The 19,170-nt window shown below is 40.5% G+C and overlaps 1 protein-coding gene across 6 annotated transcripts in view; it reads left to right on the top strand.

Annotated features, from left to right (window-relative positions):
- Positions 1-19,170, top strand: part of CTDSPL (CTD small phosphatase like) — a 79,534-nt gene that overhangs the window by 26,129 nt on the left and 34,235 nt on the right. Inside the window, exon 2 of one of the 6 annotated variants that reach the window (XM_065666896.1) lies at positions 10,388-10,489. The exons of the other annotated variants lie outside the window; for them this stretch is intronic. Coding sequence (XP_065522968.1) covers positions 10,483-10,489 — 7 coding nt within the window. The 5' untranslated portion in view covers positions 10,388-10,482. The remainder of the gene's footprint in view (positions 1-10,387; positions 10,490-19,170) is intronic. 6 annotated transcript variants of the gene reach the window in all.

Below are 19,170 nucleotides of genomic sequence, written 5' to 3'. Positions count from 1 at the left end.
AACTGTCGTGGTTCAAACTGAACCACACAGCTCGTCCACTCACTCTCCCCCACACTCCCGGAGGGATGGGGAGGAGGATTGGGAGAATGTAACTCCCACGGGTTGAGATAAGAACAGCCCAGTAACTAAGGTATAACACAAATCACTACTGCTACCACCAATATTAATAATGATAGGAGAAAATAACAAGAGAAGAGAATACGATACCACCACCAAATGAGTTCAGCCCGCACAAAGAGCCCGTGTCCTTCCGGGTAACTCCCAGTTACCTCCCTGGGCATGACGTGCTGTGGTATGGAATACCTCTTTGGCTAGCTTGGGTCAGGTGTCCTGTCTCTGCTTCCTCCTGGCCTCCCCTCGTCGCTGGCAGAGCATGAGACTCATAGTCCTTAGTAAGGGTAAACATTACTTAGCAACAACTAAAAATGTCGGTGCTATCAGCTCTGTTCCCAGGCTGAAAGTCAAAACACAGCGCTGCACCAGCTACTAAGAAGGAGAAAACCTGACCGCAACTGCTAAACCCAGGACAGGCAGGAAGGATTTTTTGCTCTATTTTAGACCATGAAGTTCAGGAGGAAGGAATTGAGGAAGCTGTTGGAAGGGGGCCACAAGGAGAAATAACTTTATTAAACAGTACGTTTTAAGATACAGAAATTTGGTGCTTGGTTGGTTGGGTTTTCTTCTCCTGTCGAACATACTGGGGGGGGGGGGGGGGGGGGTGGATCCTGGCAATGTTGTAATGACCAGGAGAGTGGAAAAGGAGATTCACTCTCTTTGGGTGAGAAAGAACCAAGCTGTTCAGAGGATGAAAAGGTCCAGTGGTAGAGTCCAAGAAACTGCCGTGGACTGAGCAGGTGGAGCAGTAGGAGGCAATAGATTCCTTAGTGCAGAGAAACTCAGCTGCTTTCAGACTAAGAGAAGATAAATCAGAATTGTAGACTCCTTTCTCCCTTTACCCCCTTGATCTATTGCCGTGGGTTCCCAGGCTGCTGTAGCCAGGCTCTTCTGCTTGGAACCACCTCTTCCTTATCTTACCCATCTCCCACAAGTCTGCTATTGCTGCCACTTCCTCAACCCTGCACAAAAGCCAGTGAAAGTGCTTGAGAGCAGCCGTATCTGGCTTACGTGAAGTGACTGAAGTGTAATGCTGAAACGTGAACAAAGATACTTCGATATCCGTGGTTATCTGGTTGTCGTGGTGTTGCAAGGTTTGCTTGTACCTTTAGATTTGGATTATCTGCTCTCTGTCTCGGTGAATAATGTTTAGCTTGTTTGTTCAGCTGCAGGAATTTGTTAATCTTTCTCTCCTTCAGAAAGAAAATTCAGGGAGAATATGTTTGTAGTGGTAGCTGGAAGAGAAAAGATCTGAATGTTGAGGATTAAGCTTGAGGCCCCAGCTTCCTGTATAAGGGGAGAGGAGCTCACGAACCCGAGACGCCAGCCAAAAGGAAAAAGGGTAATGGACAGACGTAGCCCATGCTGTTTGCAGCACTGTGTGCCAGCAGCTGCTGGGTGGACTTCCTGCTGTGGGACGCAAGTGATGTCTGGGGCAGGCACTGCCTAGGCAGAGCTGCCCTTTCACTGTGCTGAACCTGGGAGCTAGATTGAGGGCAGCTCAGCAGATTGGCAATTGGGTTTTATTTCTGAGAGGTTTAGGTAAAAGAGCTCCTCATATGGATTTTATTATTTAAGACTAAAGCAAATGTTGAGAAGTAGGGAAGTAGAAGTTTTTGGAAAAAATAACATGAGGGTTTCAGCACTCTAATTGAAGAGCAGGAGGTTTGCAGGAGGCTGGCTCTTGAGCACACTGCAAAAGTAAGCAACTGGGGATGATGATTCCAAACCTTGCTGGGACCTCACTTCCTTTTGGAAGTTCAGTTAGAAATGTGTTTTTTACAGGGTTTACAGCTCACTTCCACAATTTCTGATGTGGGAGCTCATCACCAAGCAATGTTTGCTAGGTCTGTACAAACCAAGCATTATAGAGTCTTTGTTTCCTGTGTGTTGCACCTTAGATTTGCCTTTTTGTGGGTAAAGTGAAGAGCCATCTGATAATCCAACCCTGAGTGAAATCTTTAAATGCAAATAACTTAATGAGGGTTTTAAAAGGATTTATAGGAAATTAAGTAAAGAATAAAGTTTGTAATTTCTTATTCTCTTGCTGTGATGATGATCAGAGTATCCCAGTTGATGTGGAACATGATACCTTAAAGAGATCTTTTAAGGATAATTTGGCTGATACTGGCTTAAACCTGTGGTTGCAGCCATACAATTTAGTCCATAACATTTCTACCAGTTACCTTAAGAAAAATTACTCTTTATCTCTTCCCCCATTTCTGTTCATCCTTCCGGCAGAGGCGACGCATAAAATTGAAGACAAAGTTTGTATTTGGTGCATTTGTACTTTATTCTGCAGATTTTAGTGCGCATGCTCCTTTCTCAAAGGACACTTTGTCCAGTTCTTCAAGTGTTGTTAACTTGTTGGTCGCTTCCTGGAAATGATACTTGAAGGCTCCAGGGAATTGAACTCTGCGATACTGTGTTCTAACGCAGCCTTGACAGATGCAAACACTTAAAAATACTTCCATGGTAGCAATTTAGTTGGACTCTTGCTTTCTGATTTCTGAAACATCTGGGTTCATATTCCGCAGTTTGTTTATTTTTATAGAAGCCTAGGAAGGACTAGGAAGCCCGATACTGTATTGGAGCCATCAGCCTGCAGTCAAGTTTTAAACGAGCAGCACAAGATCGATGTGGCCACTCTTCTTAGAAGGACTCTTCCTGGAAGTTTCCATCTTTTTAATAGGCAGTTATTTTGCTCCCCCCTGCTCTCTTACATAATTTTTTCTGCTGTAAATGGTTTTGCTTGTGGGATTTGGTTTTATTTACATATGTTATTAGTAATGTGGACTACAGATGCCTACTTGAAATCAGGATTCTCTTGTCTCCTTCATGTAAACAAACTGGTTTTCATGAGTGGCTGAAAAAATCTGTTCCACTTCAGATTATAGCAGTGAGTTATGGATGAAAATGTATTACACTCCTTATTGTGGATATGGTAAGCAATTATCTTTTTTGATGGCAGTTACATCCCTATGCAGTATTGCTTTAGAATTGCTCTGATAAATGGTGAACTATTTTGTTAATATTGCTTAATTATGGAAAACAACAGTTGATAGCTTACCCTTATTTAAAAGTGTGCATGAGCCTTTTCAAAGTAATAGAGCAAATATAGTACTGCTTCTGGAAGCTTAAAAAGATTTGTTCTCTGATATTAAATTTTTAATGTATTATTCATGAGGAAAGCAAAGCTGAAAGCTTTTTTTTTCCCCCTCAGTAGAAATGAACTTGAAGAATACGTTATCTATATAGGAAAAAAGAAATGACGTAATAAAATCTAACTCTTGCTAATACTGGAGTGGTGCATGCAAGTACAATTGGAATTTCCTCAGGGAAAAGAAACCAGAATTTTGTTGAAAATAAGCCGATATGATCGTTGAATAATTCGTACTATATTACTGGAATTCAGTTCCTAAGAGTCAGGGTAATTCTAGCCAGAATGTGCTTTTTAGAATGACAGAATGACTGTATGTTGATGTTACTTTAAACTCTGTGTCTAAGAATTATTACCTCTCTGGTTTGGATACAGGGCTGGGCTGCATATTTTCGTTACCTGTACCACTTTCAAGCTAGTTTTTCCAGGTGTGTGCATATGCATGCCATGTATTCATGCATGTATGTGTATCCTGTTGGTTTATTAAGACAGGCAGAATGTGTGTGAGCTTTTTTATCTATGGGTTGTAAATGGGTTTAAAGAGACATGTAAAGCTTTTTAGCATTATGTAATACAATAAATTTTTTCGATATGGAATATTTTAAGCATGGTACAGACTTAGGTTTATAATTACTTTTTCTGATGTACTAGCACTATAAACAAGTATAAACCAAGTGACATAGTATTTAGTGATCTTTCTCATTTTAACTTTTCAATGTACTTTCTTATTCCTAGATCATGCTTGGTGTAGTTGCCTGAAATGACTCAAGGAGAAAAAATACCCAGTTGCATGTTTAGACAAGAGCTCTTGCTTGAGATACGTTTTTTCCATTGCCTTACTAGACTCTTCTGCAACAATTACTTTATTAATAAGAAAAATATCTGTAATTAGTAATATCCAAACACCAAACACCACAATTGTATTTTGTGGAAAGCATAACTTAAATTGTTACTTAAATGCTAAGGACCTCACCTAGCAGTATTTCCTAGATATGGTTAATGTCATTTCTACACATTGGGTAAAACAGTGCATGATACCACTTCAGGAATGTAAGCTACCTGTGATAAGAGAATAAAGTTAGGCTATTACAAGCTAAGTACTCCTCTAGACCTTACTATTAAATTATATGAGCACCTCTAAATTTTTAATGTATATTATTCAGCCCCAAGCTCCTAGTGAAAGGCTGTTTGTGTGCTCTACCTAAGGATAAAAAACAAAGCAGGAAATGTTGATAGGTGTTTTTTTACCCTGGGTTTAGGAAGTTTTTCTAAAGACAAGGAACCACAAAACATAGAAAGCCGCTTGTGCAACAACAAAAAAAAAACAACATGGGAATTCGTAATGGAGCAGAAAAGTGAATTTAGTTCTCTTTAGACTTCAGCTTGTTGTACTTGGTGGTGTTGACCTTTTCTTCTTTGCTTTGCAGTATAGCTGTACTATTAAAAAGTACAATGCAGTATTGTTTTCTGTCACTTGATCCAGAGTTTAAGGAAACCTCAATTCTGTGTCCCCAGTTGTCACTTGGAGCAGTTAGTACCTTCTGGTATTACTTGTTATTGTCTTTGCTTTTAATGGAAGTATCCAAAACTTTTGGTTGCAAGACTGTGAAATTGCCAGTGACATAAACCACAGACTAATACAGATGTTTGTACTATAACCAGAAGAAAAAGAGGAGTGTCACAGATTTGTAGAACTGGCAGTCTTTTTAATGAAGATGCACCTATCTTTGGGACTCAATAGAAGACTTAAGATTGTGGTGGGAAACTTAAAACCTGTGGCCAGAAAGCAGGCACAAACATTACATGAGTGTTGTAATTACTTCACATTGTTACCGGAGAGTGGTGAAGCGTGTTTTAACATGTGGCTTGTTGAAGGTATTTGGAAATTACCTCGTCCCTCATTAAAGGAGGGGATGAAACAGGCTCTTCAGTGCTTGGGCTCACCTTTAAATGTCCTAGGTGGTTAAATAGATTTTTGAACAGTTGAATTTTTTCAAATCAGAACAAAAAAAAAAAAAACACAAGTGTTGTGAGTAATGTGTTTGCTGAAGTACTTACTGCCTCAGTCAGTGTCCAAGCCATCCTCTGTGTGAAAAAAAAAAACCACCTCTTCACCTCTTAGAATCATAGAATAGTTAGGGTTGGAAAGGACCTCAAGATCATCTAGTTCCAACCCCCCTGCCATGGGCAGGGACACCTCACACTAAACCATCCCACCCAAGGCTTCGTCCAACCTGGCCTTGAACACTGCCAGGGATGGAACATTCACAACCTCCCTGGGCAACCCATTCCAGTGCCTCACCACCCTTTTACAGTAAAGAAATTCTTCCTTATATCCAATCTAAACTTCCCCTGTTTAAGTTTTAACCCATTACCCCTTGTCCTGACGAAGAGTCCCTCCCCAGCATCCCTGTAGGCCCCCTTCAGGTACTGGAAGGCTGCTATGAGGTCTCCATGCAGCCTTCTCTTCTCCAGGCTGAACAGCCCCAACTTTCTCAGCCTGCCTTCATACGGGAGGTGCTCCAGTCCCCTGATCATCCTCGTGGCCCTCCTCTGGACTTGTTCCGAAGGAGGGAGGAAGAGGAGAGAAAAAACTGCTGTGGAGGCTTAGAAGCTTTGTGGTCTTAGAGCTGATACACATATTTGTAGCAAGAAATTTTCCATTAAACGTCATCAGACTTTTCTGTATGATGGCATTTTTATTGCAGCATATTAGGGAGAATTTGTGGGAGTCTGAAGGAATCATGAAAACTGGGGTACACTTGATTGGTGCAGGAGGTTTTATTTGGTGTCCAGTGTTCCTGATTCAGCCTCCTTGAGAAACCTCATGTTAAGTTCTAGTCCTACAATCATAGAATGATTTGGGTTGGAAGGAGCCTTAAAGCTCATCCAGTTCTAACCCCCTGCCATGGGACACTGACACTTGCCACTAGACCAGGTTGCTCCAAGCCGCATCCAACCTGGCCTTGAACACTTCAGTGATGGGGCAGCCACAGCTTCTCTGGGCAACCTGTGCCAATGTCTTGTAACCCTCATAGGAAAGTATTTTTTTCCTAATATCTAATCTAAATCTTGTCTCTTTCAGTTTAAATCCATTCCCCATGTTCTTATCAGTACATGCCCAGAGATCCTCTTCTCCAAGCTGAACAACCCTGACTTGTCTCTACTAAGAGGTGCTCCAGCCCTCAGACCATTTTCATAATCTCCTCTGGACTCACTCCAACAGCTCCACGTCCTTCTTGTACTGGGGGCCCCAGAGCTGGCTGCAGGACTGCAGGGGGGATCTCACCAGATCAGAGTAGAGGGGGAGAATCCCCTCCCTCGACCTGCTGGTCACGCTGCTGGTGATGCAGCCCAGGATACGGTTGGTTTCTGGGCTGAAAGTGCGCACTGGTGGCTCATGGTGAGCTTCTTGTCAACCAACACCCCCAAGTCCTTCTCCTCAGGGCTGCTGTCAGTCTGTTCTCCACCCAGCCTGTAGCTGTGCTTGGGATTGTCCTGTGTTGTGTTTCGTTTTTATGAATGTTTTTCCATTTGTATTTTTGATACGCAGATTAGTAGTTTGGAGTGGTTAGGGGAAATAGTTGCATTGATATTGGTAGAGGAGCAGAAGGCTTAAATGAAGGGGTTATTTTGGACATTTTTAGGATAACAAGCTTGATAGATTGTTTCTGGTCTTGGCCCATTCCACTGACTTACAGGAAAACTAAAGTGATGGTGTTGGGAGATGGTGATCTTTGACCTAACTGTAAATGTCTGCAATATAAACAGCTGAGTATTCATCAGGGACTCTCAGTGGAGATAAGCAAGGGAAAAATTTGGCAGTTTTAGGGTGGATTCTGGTGTAGACAAATCAGATTAATTATACCATATGAGTGCCTATCAGCTTGGCTTTGTGAATGCTGCCTGTGGTCAGCTGGACTGAGAACTGAGCTACCAGGAGGTTAAGGAGAATACCCACAGAAATTACTTCGGCTCTATAATGTTATTAAAACAAAAGAAATAATAGTTCTTTTCAATGTGGAGACTCATGACCACCCAGACACTTCCCACCACCAGTTGTCTGGGTCTTGGCAAGGGATTTTTGGCAATGTGTTTGTTAAACAAAGTAAGGTCTGGTGTGTTTATTTTGTAGGGCTGGAGTTCTTGGCTTGTGTTTGGGCCATGGGAGGAGACTTGTGCCTTCGTTCATGTGCACGTACATGTTGTTGTAGAGCTCCTCAGGAGAAAGGGGGACATCTCTGTAGCATGGCATGGGTTAGCTCCAGATTTTTACTGTTCATCTTTGTTAAATTTTAGTCTGGGAAAATCCGGTTCGGTCATGCATTTTTGTCATGTTTTCCTCTGTCCCCAAGAAAAATTAGATCCAAGAAAGGCGGTAATGAAGCTGATACGCAGCTATTTGTCCTCCTTGTTTTGATTATGTAGGAGTGGAAGAGTTGCCGGGTATTTATCTTGTTTTGCAGCAAGGCATGCAGTCACATACAATATTTTTCTGCTTCAGCTCCATATAGCTTCAGGAAATTAATTCAAATGCAGAAGTTTGTTTAGATTTTAATAATTCGTTGAATAGGCTGGGGCTGGGCAGAAGAAGCTAAATGGGCAGGGAGAGGCTCTGCCTGAACTGATAACACTCAGCCAGCAGCCAGAAGAAAGCTTTTAAAATTGCTTATGCTATTTTGTAGTACAGAACATAATAGTTATTATTTGGGCCAAAAGGGATTTTTAAAGCTGTTAGAATAAACAATGCACAGAGAGGTGGCAGGTGTCTGAGGCAATGCTTTCCACAGTGCAAACATTGCTGCACGCTGCCGGGTATCCCGGAGGTACCCATGCGGCTTTCTGTTAGAAGCTGTTGTTGCCATCCCCCTCTTCCATCTCAATTTGAGTTACGACCCACATCGCAGTAGGGTCTGTTGTATGAACACCTTCATGCAGAGTGGGTGCAGGCATCTTAACCGCAATCCATCGAAGTCCGAGTCAAAGCTGCACAGAGAGCGTAAAATCACTGAAGAGGAGTGATGCGCAGTGTTGGTGATGGCTGGGGCTGTCTAAGGTTAGAGCTTACTATTTCTGGGAGATGGGAAGGGACAAATCCTGAAGATGGCGTTCTAAGTGCTTCAGTAGGTATAGACTTCATATGATTAATATGAAGAGGTATTGACTTAATGCGATTTAACAGTTACGGGCCCATATGCATGGGATTTTCCATCTCAGCTAAGTGCAGCAAATGTAGCAGATTGGTCGTCTGGTTTGGGTTCCTGCATGAGATCAGCAGCTGCTTCTCTTCCCTGAGCCCAACTGGGACCTCTGCTATTAGAAGTGCTGGTAATAAGACAAGAATCTTACCTCTCTACAAGATTAAGAGGAAGAGCTCTGCAAGTCCTAGGTTTTTTAAGTGCCAAGAACAACAGGACAGTAAGATCTGTTTAATGTAATTGGTGAAAGTCTGGCTCTTCTACCCCAAGAAAGAATAAGATGAATAGCAGTGGGGATAGTATTGTGTCATCATGTGCTGAATAAACTGCTCACCCTTGCCACTGCAATAGTGATGAAAGAAAACAGCTCTATTTTTGCCAGGTTGGGCAGAGACCAGCTGATCTGGAAGTGTTCTTCATAAACAACTTGGGCAAAAATGTAAGCTGAGAGAGGCTGGGACCTGGGCAAGCTGTAAAATTCAGAGCAATTTCTGTTGCATCATGCCTCCATTCTCTCTTACAATCAGCACAAAGGCACATCCCAAAGATGTAAACTAGGAAGGAGTTTTAATTTTGCTAATGGGCACAGGTGCTATTTTTACCTTCTACTTTGCTAAGATCAATATTTGGCCTTTGTTTTGGGGAGAACAGGAACAGTTTTGTAGAATGTATCCACATAACTACAAACGTCATCACTTTCGCTCAGTAAACAACAAAAAGTTAATGTGCACTTTTGGGTTTGGAGTTTCTGTTTGGTTTTATATTGGTTGGTTGGTTTTTTTAGGGTTTTGTTTCTTTTTGGTGGAATTAAGGAAACAGTTTATTTTTGACTTCTCCAGACTTGTAGTCCTGAAGACACTGGTTAACATCTTCAGTTGTTAACGCAGCAGTCATTCATGCTTTATCATGACTTATGTGTAAAATAGTAAGTGGGTAGCTTTCTGTTTTATAGGATTGTTAGAAGTTAAAGCACATTAAATTGTGTGCATTCCTTTGAGTACAAAGTTTAGGATATTTCAAATAGGTCAAAAGTACTTTATGTTCTGGGTATTTGGAGAAGTAATTAAACATGTTTGCAGCTGTTCCAACCTGCAGCTGAACTGTCAGCTTGTTTAAGGCACCAGAATGCTTTTAAAAAAATCCCCCTCCTGTTAAGTTTAATGGAATAAGAAAAATTAATTTATTTTCATTTTTTATTATCTGAATTTCTGAACTGGCAATAAGCTGTGGCTTTGTTCTAGAAAGGGATTGCTGGAAGTTGGACAAGTTGCACTGCTTTTTATGTCAAAACTCTAGTAGTTTTATCACACAAGGCTTACAGTTTCCTGTATCTTTTGTTTTAGCTTTCTGAATATTGTATTTCCAGGTGGGAATGTGCTGCTTTTGATGTTCTGGGAATGCTGCATAGGTAAAATAATCTTGAGTCCAAAGGAAAAGGTCAGAAGAGCTAGGAATGAATGTTTTTTGATTTATTTCTTGGAATCAGTTGAAAGTACGCTTACTATTAAGGAGTACCTGCAGTCCGTGCTCTTACAGGGGGTGCTGGCATTGGCAGAATTGTCTTGTAGACTGTGATAGTTACTATTTTGGGCTTTTTAATTCTCAATGAGAAATACCACCTTGATTTATTTATTTAATATACAAATTACAAACTTGCTGAATGAGGTAAGTCGAACGTGTTCTTAAAGGTGGTTTTGATACTTAGCTCAGCTTTGTGTCTTGGTACTTATCCAGCCAGTGGCGAAATAAAACTCCGTTTATCAGACTCCTAAACATATTAAAGTAATGGCAGATGTATATTGGTTTTGGCTGTTCCTTCCCCTGTAGTCAGGGTTTTTTTCTGTAGTTGATCAGGATTCAGACAGACATTTAGATGTTTTAAACTTAATACGAGTACATTACGCTTGTCTTTCAGAAATGACAGCATGTATCCTACTGGCCTTTTTAAATTCACCCCAGGGAAAAGGAGTTTGAAAGCAAAGGAGAGCAGGCTCATGCTTCACCAGGGCAATGCCAGGTATTTTAGAAAATAATTAATGAGAATTTGCAGTGTGCTTTTTGTGGGGTTTTTTTTTTTACTTGCCTCTTAGGAGCATAGCAGTAAATGCTGTTACAGAAAGATGAACTACAGCTTAATTTTTTTTTGGTCAGAGGTATCTGGCAGTGCTGCTCTACTGCAGGTGCCACTTCCATTGTATTGAAAACCTGCAGTGGTTGACTTTGTAATTACTTTAGATTTAATGTAGCTACTGAATATGTGTAGATCTTACCAAAAACTTAACTTCATCACAGTTCCTTCTAGCTTAGCTGGTATGGGCAGATGCAACAGCTTGAAGAAAAAAAACAGCGACTAAAATTGCAAACATTTTTTCTCTCCATATTAAATGTTCATAAATGCTGTAAGTATTAAAAATTTATTTATGAAGGTTAATCTAAGTTTGGGTAAAATCTACTCCATGGAAGCTAAAGCTAGAGGAGAAATTACTTTAGCAACAATTCCTCTAGGTCAAATTCTGTCCCAGCAGATACACTGAAGTGTCTTCTTGATTGGTCCTTAAGAAAACCATGCAACTAAAAATGCAAGAATTAAGTTTATAATCAAAATCTGATGCTTTAATTTTGCTCCCAGAAGCACGGGATTCAGATAACCTGCTAAAGTAATACTAGCTGTAACTTGATTTCAAGAGAGTTTTTAGTTGTTAGAGGTACTAGTTTTAGATTATATTAATGACAGAAGCACAGATGATAGTGATTTAGAGAAAGTTTGCTCTTCACATGTGTGGGGTTCCTCTTCCTTTTTATCTGGATTTCATAAAATAGAGATATTTGGGGAGGGACAGGGAGAAACAGGGAGAAATAGTAATTGGTCCAACTAACTACATCTCTATTAAAGTGAATGGCTTTTTGGAGTTTTGCAGCTTCTGTTTTTTCAAAGAAAGAAGGTAAGTATTTCGTAAGTAGTCGTGCATGTTCCTTACTCCATTAAGACCAGAGTCTTTTCCAGAAATTACATGATTTAAATGGCTTGGGTACTATAAAAAATGTTACCAGAAACACCGTCATTTAAAATGTGTACTTTAACACAGAGTGGATGTTTTATGAGAACTGTACTCGGTATCCACAAAAGCAGTGGGTTGGGAGAAGTAAGTAGTAATTGGAAATAGGCATCAAAGGAGCTATAAAAAAAAAAGGCATCCCAGTTTTGGGTTTGATTTACACTATTAGGGATGTATCTTTTGGGGAGCAGACTTTGGATGAACAATGTCCCTGGCAGGAAGGAGAACTGTAGCTTGTCCCAAAATATCCCCAGGGAGTGAATGAAAAACTCATAAGGTGAAATGGAGAAACAAAACATTTTCTTGCGAGGGAGCACTCTAACAGCGTTTTTGTGAGATTGATCCGTTAGAGAAGATTTGTTCCTAGGAAAGAGATGAGAAAGCTTGCAAAAATAGGCTAATACAGATTTGATGTCTTACTGAAGTATTTGCTGCAAAAAGTACAGTTGGGAATGCTGCTGTCTCTATGGGAACATCTTACAGCTATATTTAGGAAAAGTAAATTAAGCTTAGTCTCCTCAGATGAGTGAGGGTTTGGTATGGCTTTGGTTGGAGGTTTTGAGGGGAAAGAGGATAGAAGAATGTTTTGGTGAACCCCCTGTTTCATACCTTTTATGTCAAAAAAGAGTATCAGAAGTGTCATCTGTGGTTGGGTCAAGCCTTTCGAGGCAGGAGGCAGGAAGAAACAGCTTAATTTCACCACCTTAGGTGGTGAATTTGGTCCTTGAGGGGGAAGAGAACCTAAACTTCTATTTTAAACTGAACAAATTTGATAAGGAAATGAGCCAGTCATAGGTATGGTGCCCAGCCATATTCGTTAGGTTTGGATCATGCTTCAACATGAATAACTAATGGAATGGAGACTAAGATGTGCAGGCAGTGGATTTAGCTTGGTGTTCTGCACACCGCACTGTGCCTGTGGAGCACATAAAAAGGGGCTTTAACAGCTCTTCAGTAACTTCATCCTGATTTCATGGCATAGCTACCTAAGGAAAGTGAAGGCTGGGGTTGCAGAGGCCATGCATGTGTCTGTGCCTAGTGCGGTGCCTGTACAATTGTACAATGTATAATAAATAGGTTTAGAGAGTGTTTTCTTTGATTTGTTTTTCACATGGTTTTGTTTAATCAGCATTGATTCAAAGACTGGGCATTTTATTATATCAACTTTGAATTAAATTAATGTTTGGGGGAAACTGCAACTGTTAGAGTTGTGTGATGGCTTCAGATGCCAGACTGCTTTTCCTATGTGTTAGCTGCTCTGCATTTGGAGAGTTGTTCTTTTCTGCTGTTCCCACCATGTTACGTGTCAGCACAATCCAAGGCAGAGCAGATCCGTTACTGTACATAGTTTTGCTCTATAAACACATGCTTGTTTACAGTTGCTTCACTGCCGTTTTGACTCTGTTCCTCTTCCGATGCCAGAGGGTATCAGCCGTGACTAACAAGGCTCTGAGATGCTGCCATTTTGACCCCATGTGCTGCTCATGTTTCCATTTGTTTGTTTCTTCTTTGCCTTCCTTCCAAGCATTTAACAAATTATTATTAAATTTCTTCCAGAATTTAAGAGGCCAACCTGGGAGCAATTCAAAACAGTTGAGAAACACGAACATGTGATTTGGTTACTAACTGTTACTTTATGGTTGAAGACAAACTTAAGTGCTGAGTCCTTGTTTGTTAGTGCTGCACATAAAATGGAAAAGAAGCAATCCCCTTTTTTTGCAAATAGGGTGTTGTGGGTTTTTTGGTGTATAAAACCTAGTTCTGATTGACTGTTGCAGCTTGACTGTAAGCTGCTACTAATATTTGGCAAAACCATCTTGAAATGTACACTATGACGCACGTGCAGTTACTGCTTATTTAAAGCACTCTGCAGAAGCTCAGCATTGCAGATTTTGATTCTTTAAACTGGGAGGTCTTTGCTGATCCAGCTTCACAAAACTGTGACGTGACATACACCAACATCGCAAATGCATCGAATTCTTTTTATCAGCAGAAGAGGCCGGTTTGGTTTCATGGGGCACATCTGCTGGTGAACTTTGTGCAGTCTGTCTTGGGTTTTTTTTTTCCCCCCTCTTTTACTAGAAGAAAGGTTTGTTTGTTGGCCGCCTGCTCGGGGCGGGACAGGAATGTAATGCATGCACAGACTGCACAGTATTTCCTGTTCAACTGCCGCTCCAAACCTCGGCACTGGGAAAATCTCCAGATTGAGCAGCTCAGTCCTTTCTCAGACGATGAAGAAATGCTGCAGCTTCTGAAATACTTCGGGGCTTTTTTACAGAAAATATATCTTTAAAAAGTGATTCTTCATGGTGTGCTTTAAATGTATCAGATTCTATGGATATTGCTTTTGCAATATTTACAGATTACTGTGTCTGAGACAAAACATTAAGCTTCTGGAAGCACTATAGGTACAGAGAGATGGCTTCATAATGTTACTGCAAAAAGTTATGTTTATTTTGTAGCATAATATATCTCCATAATGTTGCCTGTGTAGTTCAGTTAGCTTTGGTTTCCATCCAGCTAAAAACAGTAGTAATCTTTCGGCACTGGGAGCTATGTTTGCATTATTTGCTCTATTTTCTTTTGCCTTTAAACTGTTCTGAAGCATCGCTTTTTCATTACATGAATTTTACTTCAGAAGTGAATCATAGAATCATCAAATGTTTTGGGTTGGAAGAGACCTTAAAGATCATCTAGTTCAGGCTGAGAGAGCGGGGCTTGTTCAGCCTAGAGAAGCGAAGGCTCTGGGAAGACCACAGAGCAGCTTCATGAAGGGTGACTAAAGGGGACCTACAGCTAGAGAGGGGCTATTGACAATGGCAGTATTGGCAGGACAAGAGGTAATGGCTTTAAAGTGAAAGAGGGTGGATATCAATGAGATATTAGGAAGACATTCTTTCCTGTGAGGGTGGTGAGGCCCTGGCACAGGTTGCCCAGAGAATCTGTGCCTGCCTCATCTGGCAATGTTCAACGCCAGGTTGGATGTGGCTTTGAGCAACCTGATTTAATGTAAGGTGTCCCTGCCCATGGCAGGGGTTGGAACTAGATGGCCTTTAAGATGGAGTATTTTGTTGTAGCAAAAGGAAAAAAACTTTGATCACATCTGCCAACAAACATTTAAACTCCAGTGCTGCAACCTTGCCTTGACTGTAGTGTGAAAAGGAGATGGGGGGGTTTATTTATTCTTAATTTTTTTAATCTTTTTTTCCAGGTGGCTTTGGGCCTTTGTACATGTGGCAGCTCTGTTACAGTTTCAGACTACCACCTGTGAAGTGTGGCTAGCTATTTATTTTATTTACTAATTTTACTTACTTTTCTTAAGCAGATGTATATTTTGAAAATTTATATACATTGGCTCCCCTGGAATGTGTGAACTGCTGCAGCTTGTCTCAGAAAAAGCATATACTAGGAAAAGGCTCAACTGTGAGCTCCATGTACATGTGCATAATGCATATATGCGTTAAAAAATGTTGTACATCCTTGTAGCACCCTTTTTTGTGTACTCAGCAGTTGCTTTGTCCTACATGAAAAGGATGTGAATAGGTCAGCCTTGAAGACCAGGATATGCATAGTCCTTGGTGCACTCTTGCAGGTTACCAGTGCTGATGGGGTGAGTGGATGACAGCACAGGACAAGTACCAAGGCTCTTCTTTAGCTTTGAGGAGAAGCCAGGCAAGGATGGATGGGCGCATTCGGCATCTGTTTAAACACTGTCCGGCTGTTTCTATAGAAGGCAAAGGTACAGCAGCTCCCTGGCTCATCTTGCTGGAGTTGTTACTAGAGTGCTGCTGGAGGTAGGCATCTCCTCACTTCTCCTTTGTATTCTCATCCATCTTCTATCCCTGACTGTTCCAGTGGCAAACATTAAAATGAAAGTATTAAGTGTTAATTAGTCTGTTCCTGGATCACAAGGAGACTTCAGTCCTTTGGAGATACTTGGAGTAGCATGTGCTACTTCTCAAAGTTGAAAGTGGTCTCAGTGTAGCCCTGTCAGCTTGTCGAGCACTGGAGCAGGAAAGGAGGCAGAGAGTGTCCACACTGTTTGATTTGAACTTGATGGTATTTCACCCAGAACATAGTTCAGCAGGTTAATTATGTTGTTAAAAGAGTTTTCTGACTTTCCCAGTTTGTTACGAAGTGTGAATGCCCCTGAGGCAGTGGCTCTGCCTTCATTCTTTGAGCTGAATAAATGCAAAGACTTGGGCTGTCAAATACATTTCTTTTAACACAGTATTTTCTAGTAGCAACCCATCTTAAGTTTTTAGATACTGCAGCAGTGTAAGCACAGGTGTGTTAATCATAGAATAGTTAGGGTTGGAAGGGACCTTAAGATCATCCAGCTCCAACCCCCCTGCCATGAGCAGGGACATCATGGCTTATATGAGAAGCTGACACATAAAATACAAAGGTTATACCATGGTATGTAAGTATGTCCAACCAAATCTCAGTGTGCAGACTGAAGGGTACCAAGTCTTTTATGGTTTTGAAATTTGCCTTGGGATCCATCAGGTTTTTTTGTGCTGTTTTCAGGGTTTTATCCCTCCTTGTCAGTTAAGAGGCTTCTGTGTACAGCTGGTGTTTTTAACATTTTCTAGCTGTTTCTCATGATTTATCACAGCCTTGTACAGAGTGCAATGCTGGGTTCTCAGTTGTGTATTAGAAAAATTACTTCAGAATTTCACTGCTTTTGATCCTTAAACAATGAGTATCTGATAACCAGTGGCAGGTATTTAATCCATCCAGATTTGAGGACTGCAATGAATAATTTATATAGGGCAAAGGAAGGAAAAAAAGCATTCTAAGCTGCTGCAACAAAAATGTTTCTGAGGCTTTGTTTGGTTAAGTAAAGGCCTTTTTTATTCCTGCAGCATTAGATGTCATGAGTTGACATTTGCCCCAGTTATGTTTCTCTTTTTGTCCTAGGTACTATGTGAAAGTGTATTGTTATATGACTTTTGCAGGTATGGAAAGCAAACTGTAACATTCTGATATCCACTAGATAACTTCTCTTTGAATGAGATAAGCTGTTCTTGCATAACCATTTGATCTTAGCGTACAGGTGTAACTTCTGAGCTTGTTTTCCAAAACATCGAATGGGCTAATGAGAGTAATGTTCAGTTTCCCCTAAAATTCCATAAATCAGATTGACTGTTTTTTCAGATCCAAATGCAGTGACCTACTTGAAATAGGTTAAAGTCAGGTAAAGAACAGATTATCTCAAAAGCAAAACCAAGTTACTTGTTTATTGTTTCCTCATGTCCCCACCTGTCTTGCGTATTTCAGCTTTTATTTCTCGGGCCTTTTCCATGTGATCAGCTCCATCCAGAGCAGACTATTAATGTAGTGCATGGGAAAGGGTTTGGCAGGGAAGAAGAGTTAAATGTCTTAGGAAGTTTTTCTTTTGCTCAACTAGTCTGGAATCCCGCCCTTCAAAGAAGTAATTTTGGTGGAAAAAACAAAATCTGAAGTTTCTTTAATTATGTTTGGGGTGGGAAGAGAGGTTGCTGTCATCAGTTGAAATGATGATTCTGGGGTATATCATGTCGAGTATAAACAGGGCAATTTCCTTGGGTTATACATATATCAAGGTTAATCCAGGTATGGGTGGTTGTAGCGGGTATGTGACAGTGCCGTTATTGCTATGTTTTCTCCAAAGTTTACATGGAAGATTAAACCTTTCAGTGGTAAACTGCAGAGAACTTTGGTTTTAAAGGCCATGTGGGCATCACATGCAGATTTGGCATCAAGTGTTGTAAAATAATTCCTATCCTGGTCAATACATCACAAATATAGGAGCCCTATAAGAAAATTTAATAGTTTTCTGCTACTTAACTATTTCTAGCGCAAGTCCTGTAGGATATAAAATTTTATTTTTTTCTAGTAAGATCAGATACAGCCTTTTAAGAAGGTTAAGAAATTATGCATCTCTAATCATGTATAAATTTCAAAACTGCTTCCTTTTGAAGAAAGGCTTTGTTTAATACCGCTTTACTCTGACTTGTATCTTTCCATTTCGTATTATAAACAAACTTGTTAGCAGAGAGCTCACGATACACAGATGTTCATTTTATTGCATTTAGTGAGTTCATCTGTAAAGGCACGGAAAGTCTCTTCATTTCCCAGTTTAGGGGGAACTGGCTATGGCATTCATTTAATTAGGAAAAATTCAGCTGTAATTAGCTCACTCGTGAACTGCAGAGGGATGGGCTGGATCAGGAATCCTCCAGTCAACCAGTGGTGTCTTCCTGCAGCAGCACAGGGTTCATTGTACAACAGCAGCACAACAAGCTGGGTTTGTAAATTCACACAGCTATAGCAAAATTTGATGGAAGAAACACTGAACTAAACTTCTTCAGCATATAGTACATGAGGGAAGAGCTTTGTCTTTACTGCGTAACTTGTGCTGCTGTTGGAACTGTCCTGGTGGAAGAAGAACAGCTCAACCTTTCTGCCTCTAAAGGATGGTCTGAATGAAAGGAGGTTTGAGAAGATGATGTAGGTGTCTTCTATTAGCATGCTCTTGTATTAATTTCTTTTATAATGCTTGTAGTAGTTGGGGTTTGTTGTTTTGTTTCTTTTTTTCTTTCTGTTCCCTTTGTATAACCACTAAGTATGGTTGTGTATCTTCCATTTAAACTTACGTCATTGCAGCGATTTATTTTAAAATTTGCCTTTATCTTTCCTTGAGCCCATCTCCAACCTTAGTAATGCTGTGGGTTCATTAGGACTTTCTAGAGGGCCTCGATAAACACAGTTCTGTGAACCATCTTTGGATTCCAGAAACTTGCGGGCAATTCAAGAAGTAACGTGGGCGCAAGCAGTGGGTAGCACACAGGTTACAAGCTGTGAGGCTTGTCATTAGAAGTAACGTCTGGAAATTGTAGGTGAGACCCTGCACTTTCAAATCAGGGGAAACCTGCACCAGAGGGACTTTGCTCCTAGACAGGAAGAACTGCTCCTGTTTCTGACCTTGTCTGCAAATAATCTATGACAAATTTAGCTAATTTGACAAAGTGCTTCGGTGAGGGATATTGCAGACCTCCAGGAGATCCCTGGAGAAGAAGTTGTTTGTAAGGGAAAGGGGTGCAGATTTGTTTGTGTGTGTATATGAATGTGTGTGTATTTATGTGCATCTGTCTATAGATTTAAAACTTAACTGTGAAGAGTTGTAGGAAGGTGACATGATTTTGAATTACTAACTTCTGCAATAGCAGATAAAATTAAGTGTGGAATTTTCTGCATGGGAAGAGATAATTCTTGACTTACATTTGCAGTGATACCTGGAATATCTACTAATGAAGAGATCTTAGTGTTATAACAGAACTTCTGAAAAATCACATCAGTTTGTTGTAAAACTCAAGATATGAGGAATTACCAGAAAAGTATGAGAAAAAAGCATTTTCTGGTGTAAATTCATAGTGCTCATCTTTCATCCTGTGCTTCTTGTCCCTCTCCTCCTGCTCAAAAATATTAGAGATGGTGCAAAAATGAGAAACAAGTAGGGTCAGAGTTAAGGAGCAGCTAAACTGCTGACTGACCTATGGACCTCCTTGCCACAGGATACTTTTGACACTAGAAGTTGTTTAAAGTGTGATGGGACAATGTCATGAAAGAGGAATTTGTTGAGGACTGTTGCATACTC

Source organism: Lathamus discolor, chromosome 2 (genome assembly GCF_037157495.1).
Source record: "Lathamus discolor isolate bLatDis1 chromosome 2, bLatDis1.hap1, whole genome shotgun sequence".
Taxonomy (NCBI): domain Eukaryota; kingdom Metazoa; phylum Chordata; class Aves; order Psittaciformes; family Psittacidae; genus Lathamus; species Lathamus discolor.
Note: the sequence above shows the minus strand (reverse complement) of the source record. Positions and strands in the feature narration are given on the sequence as shown.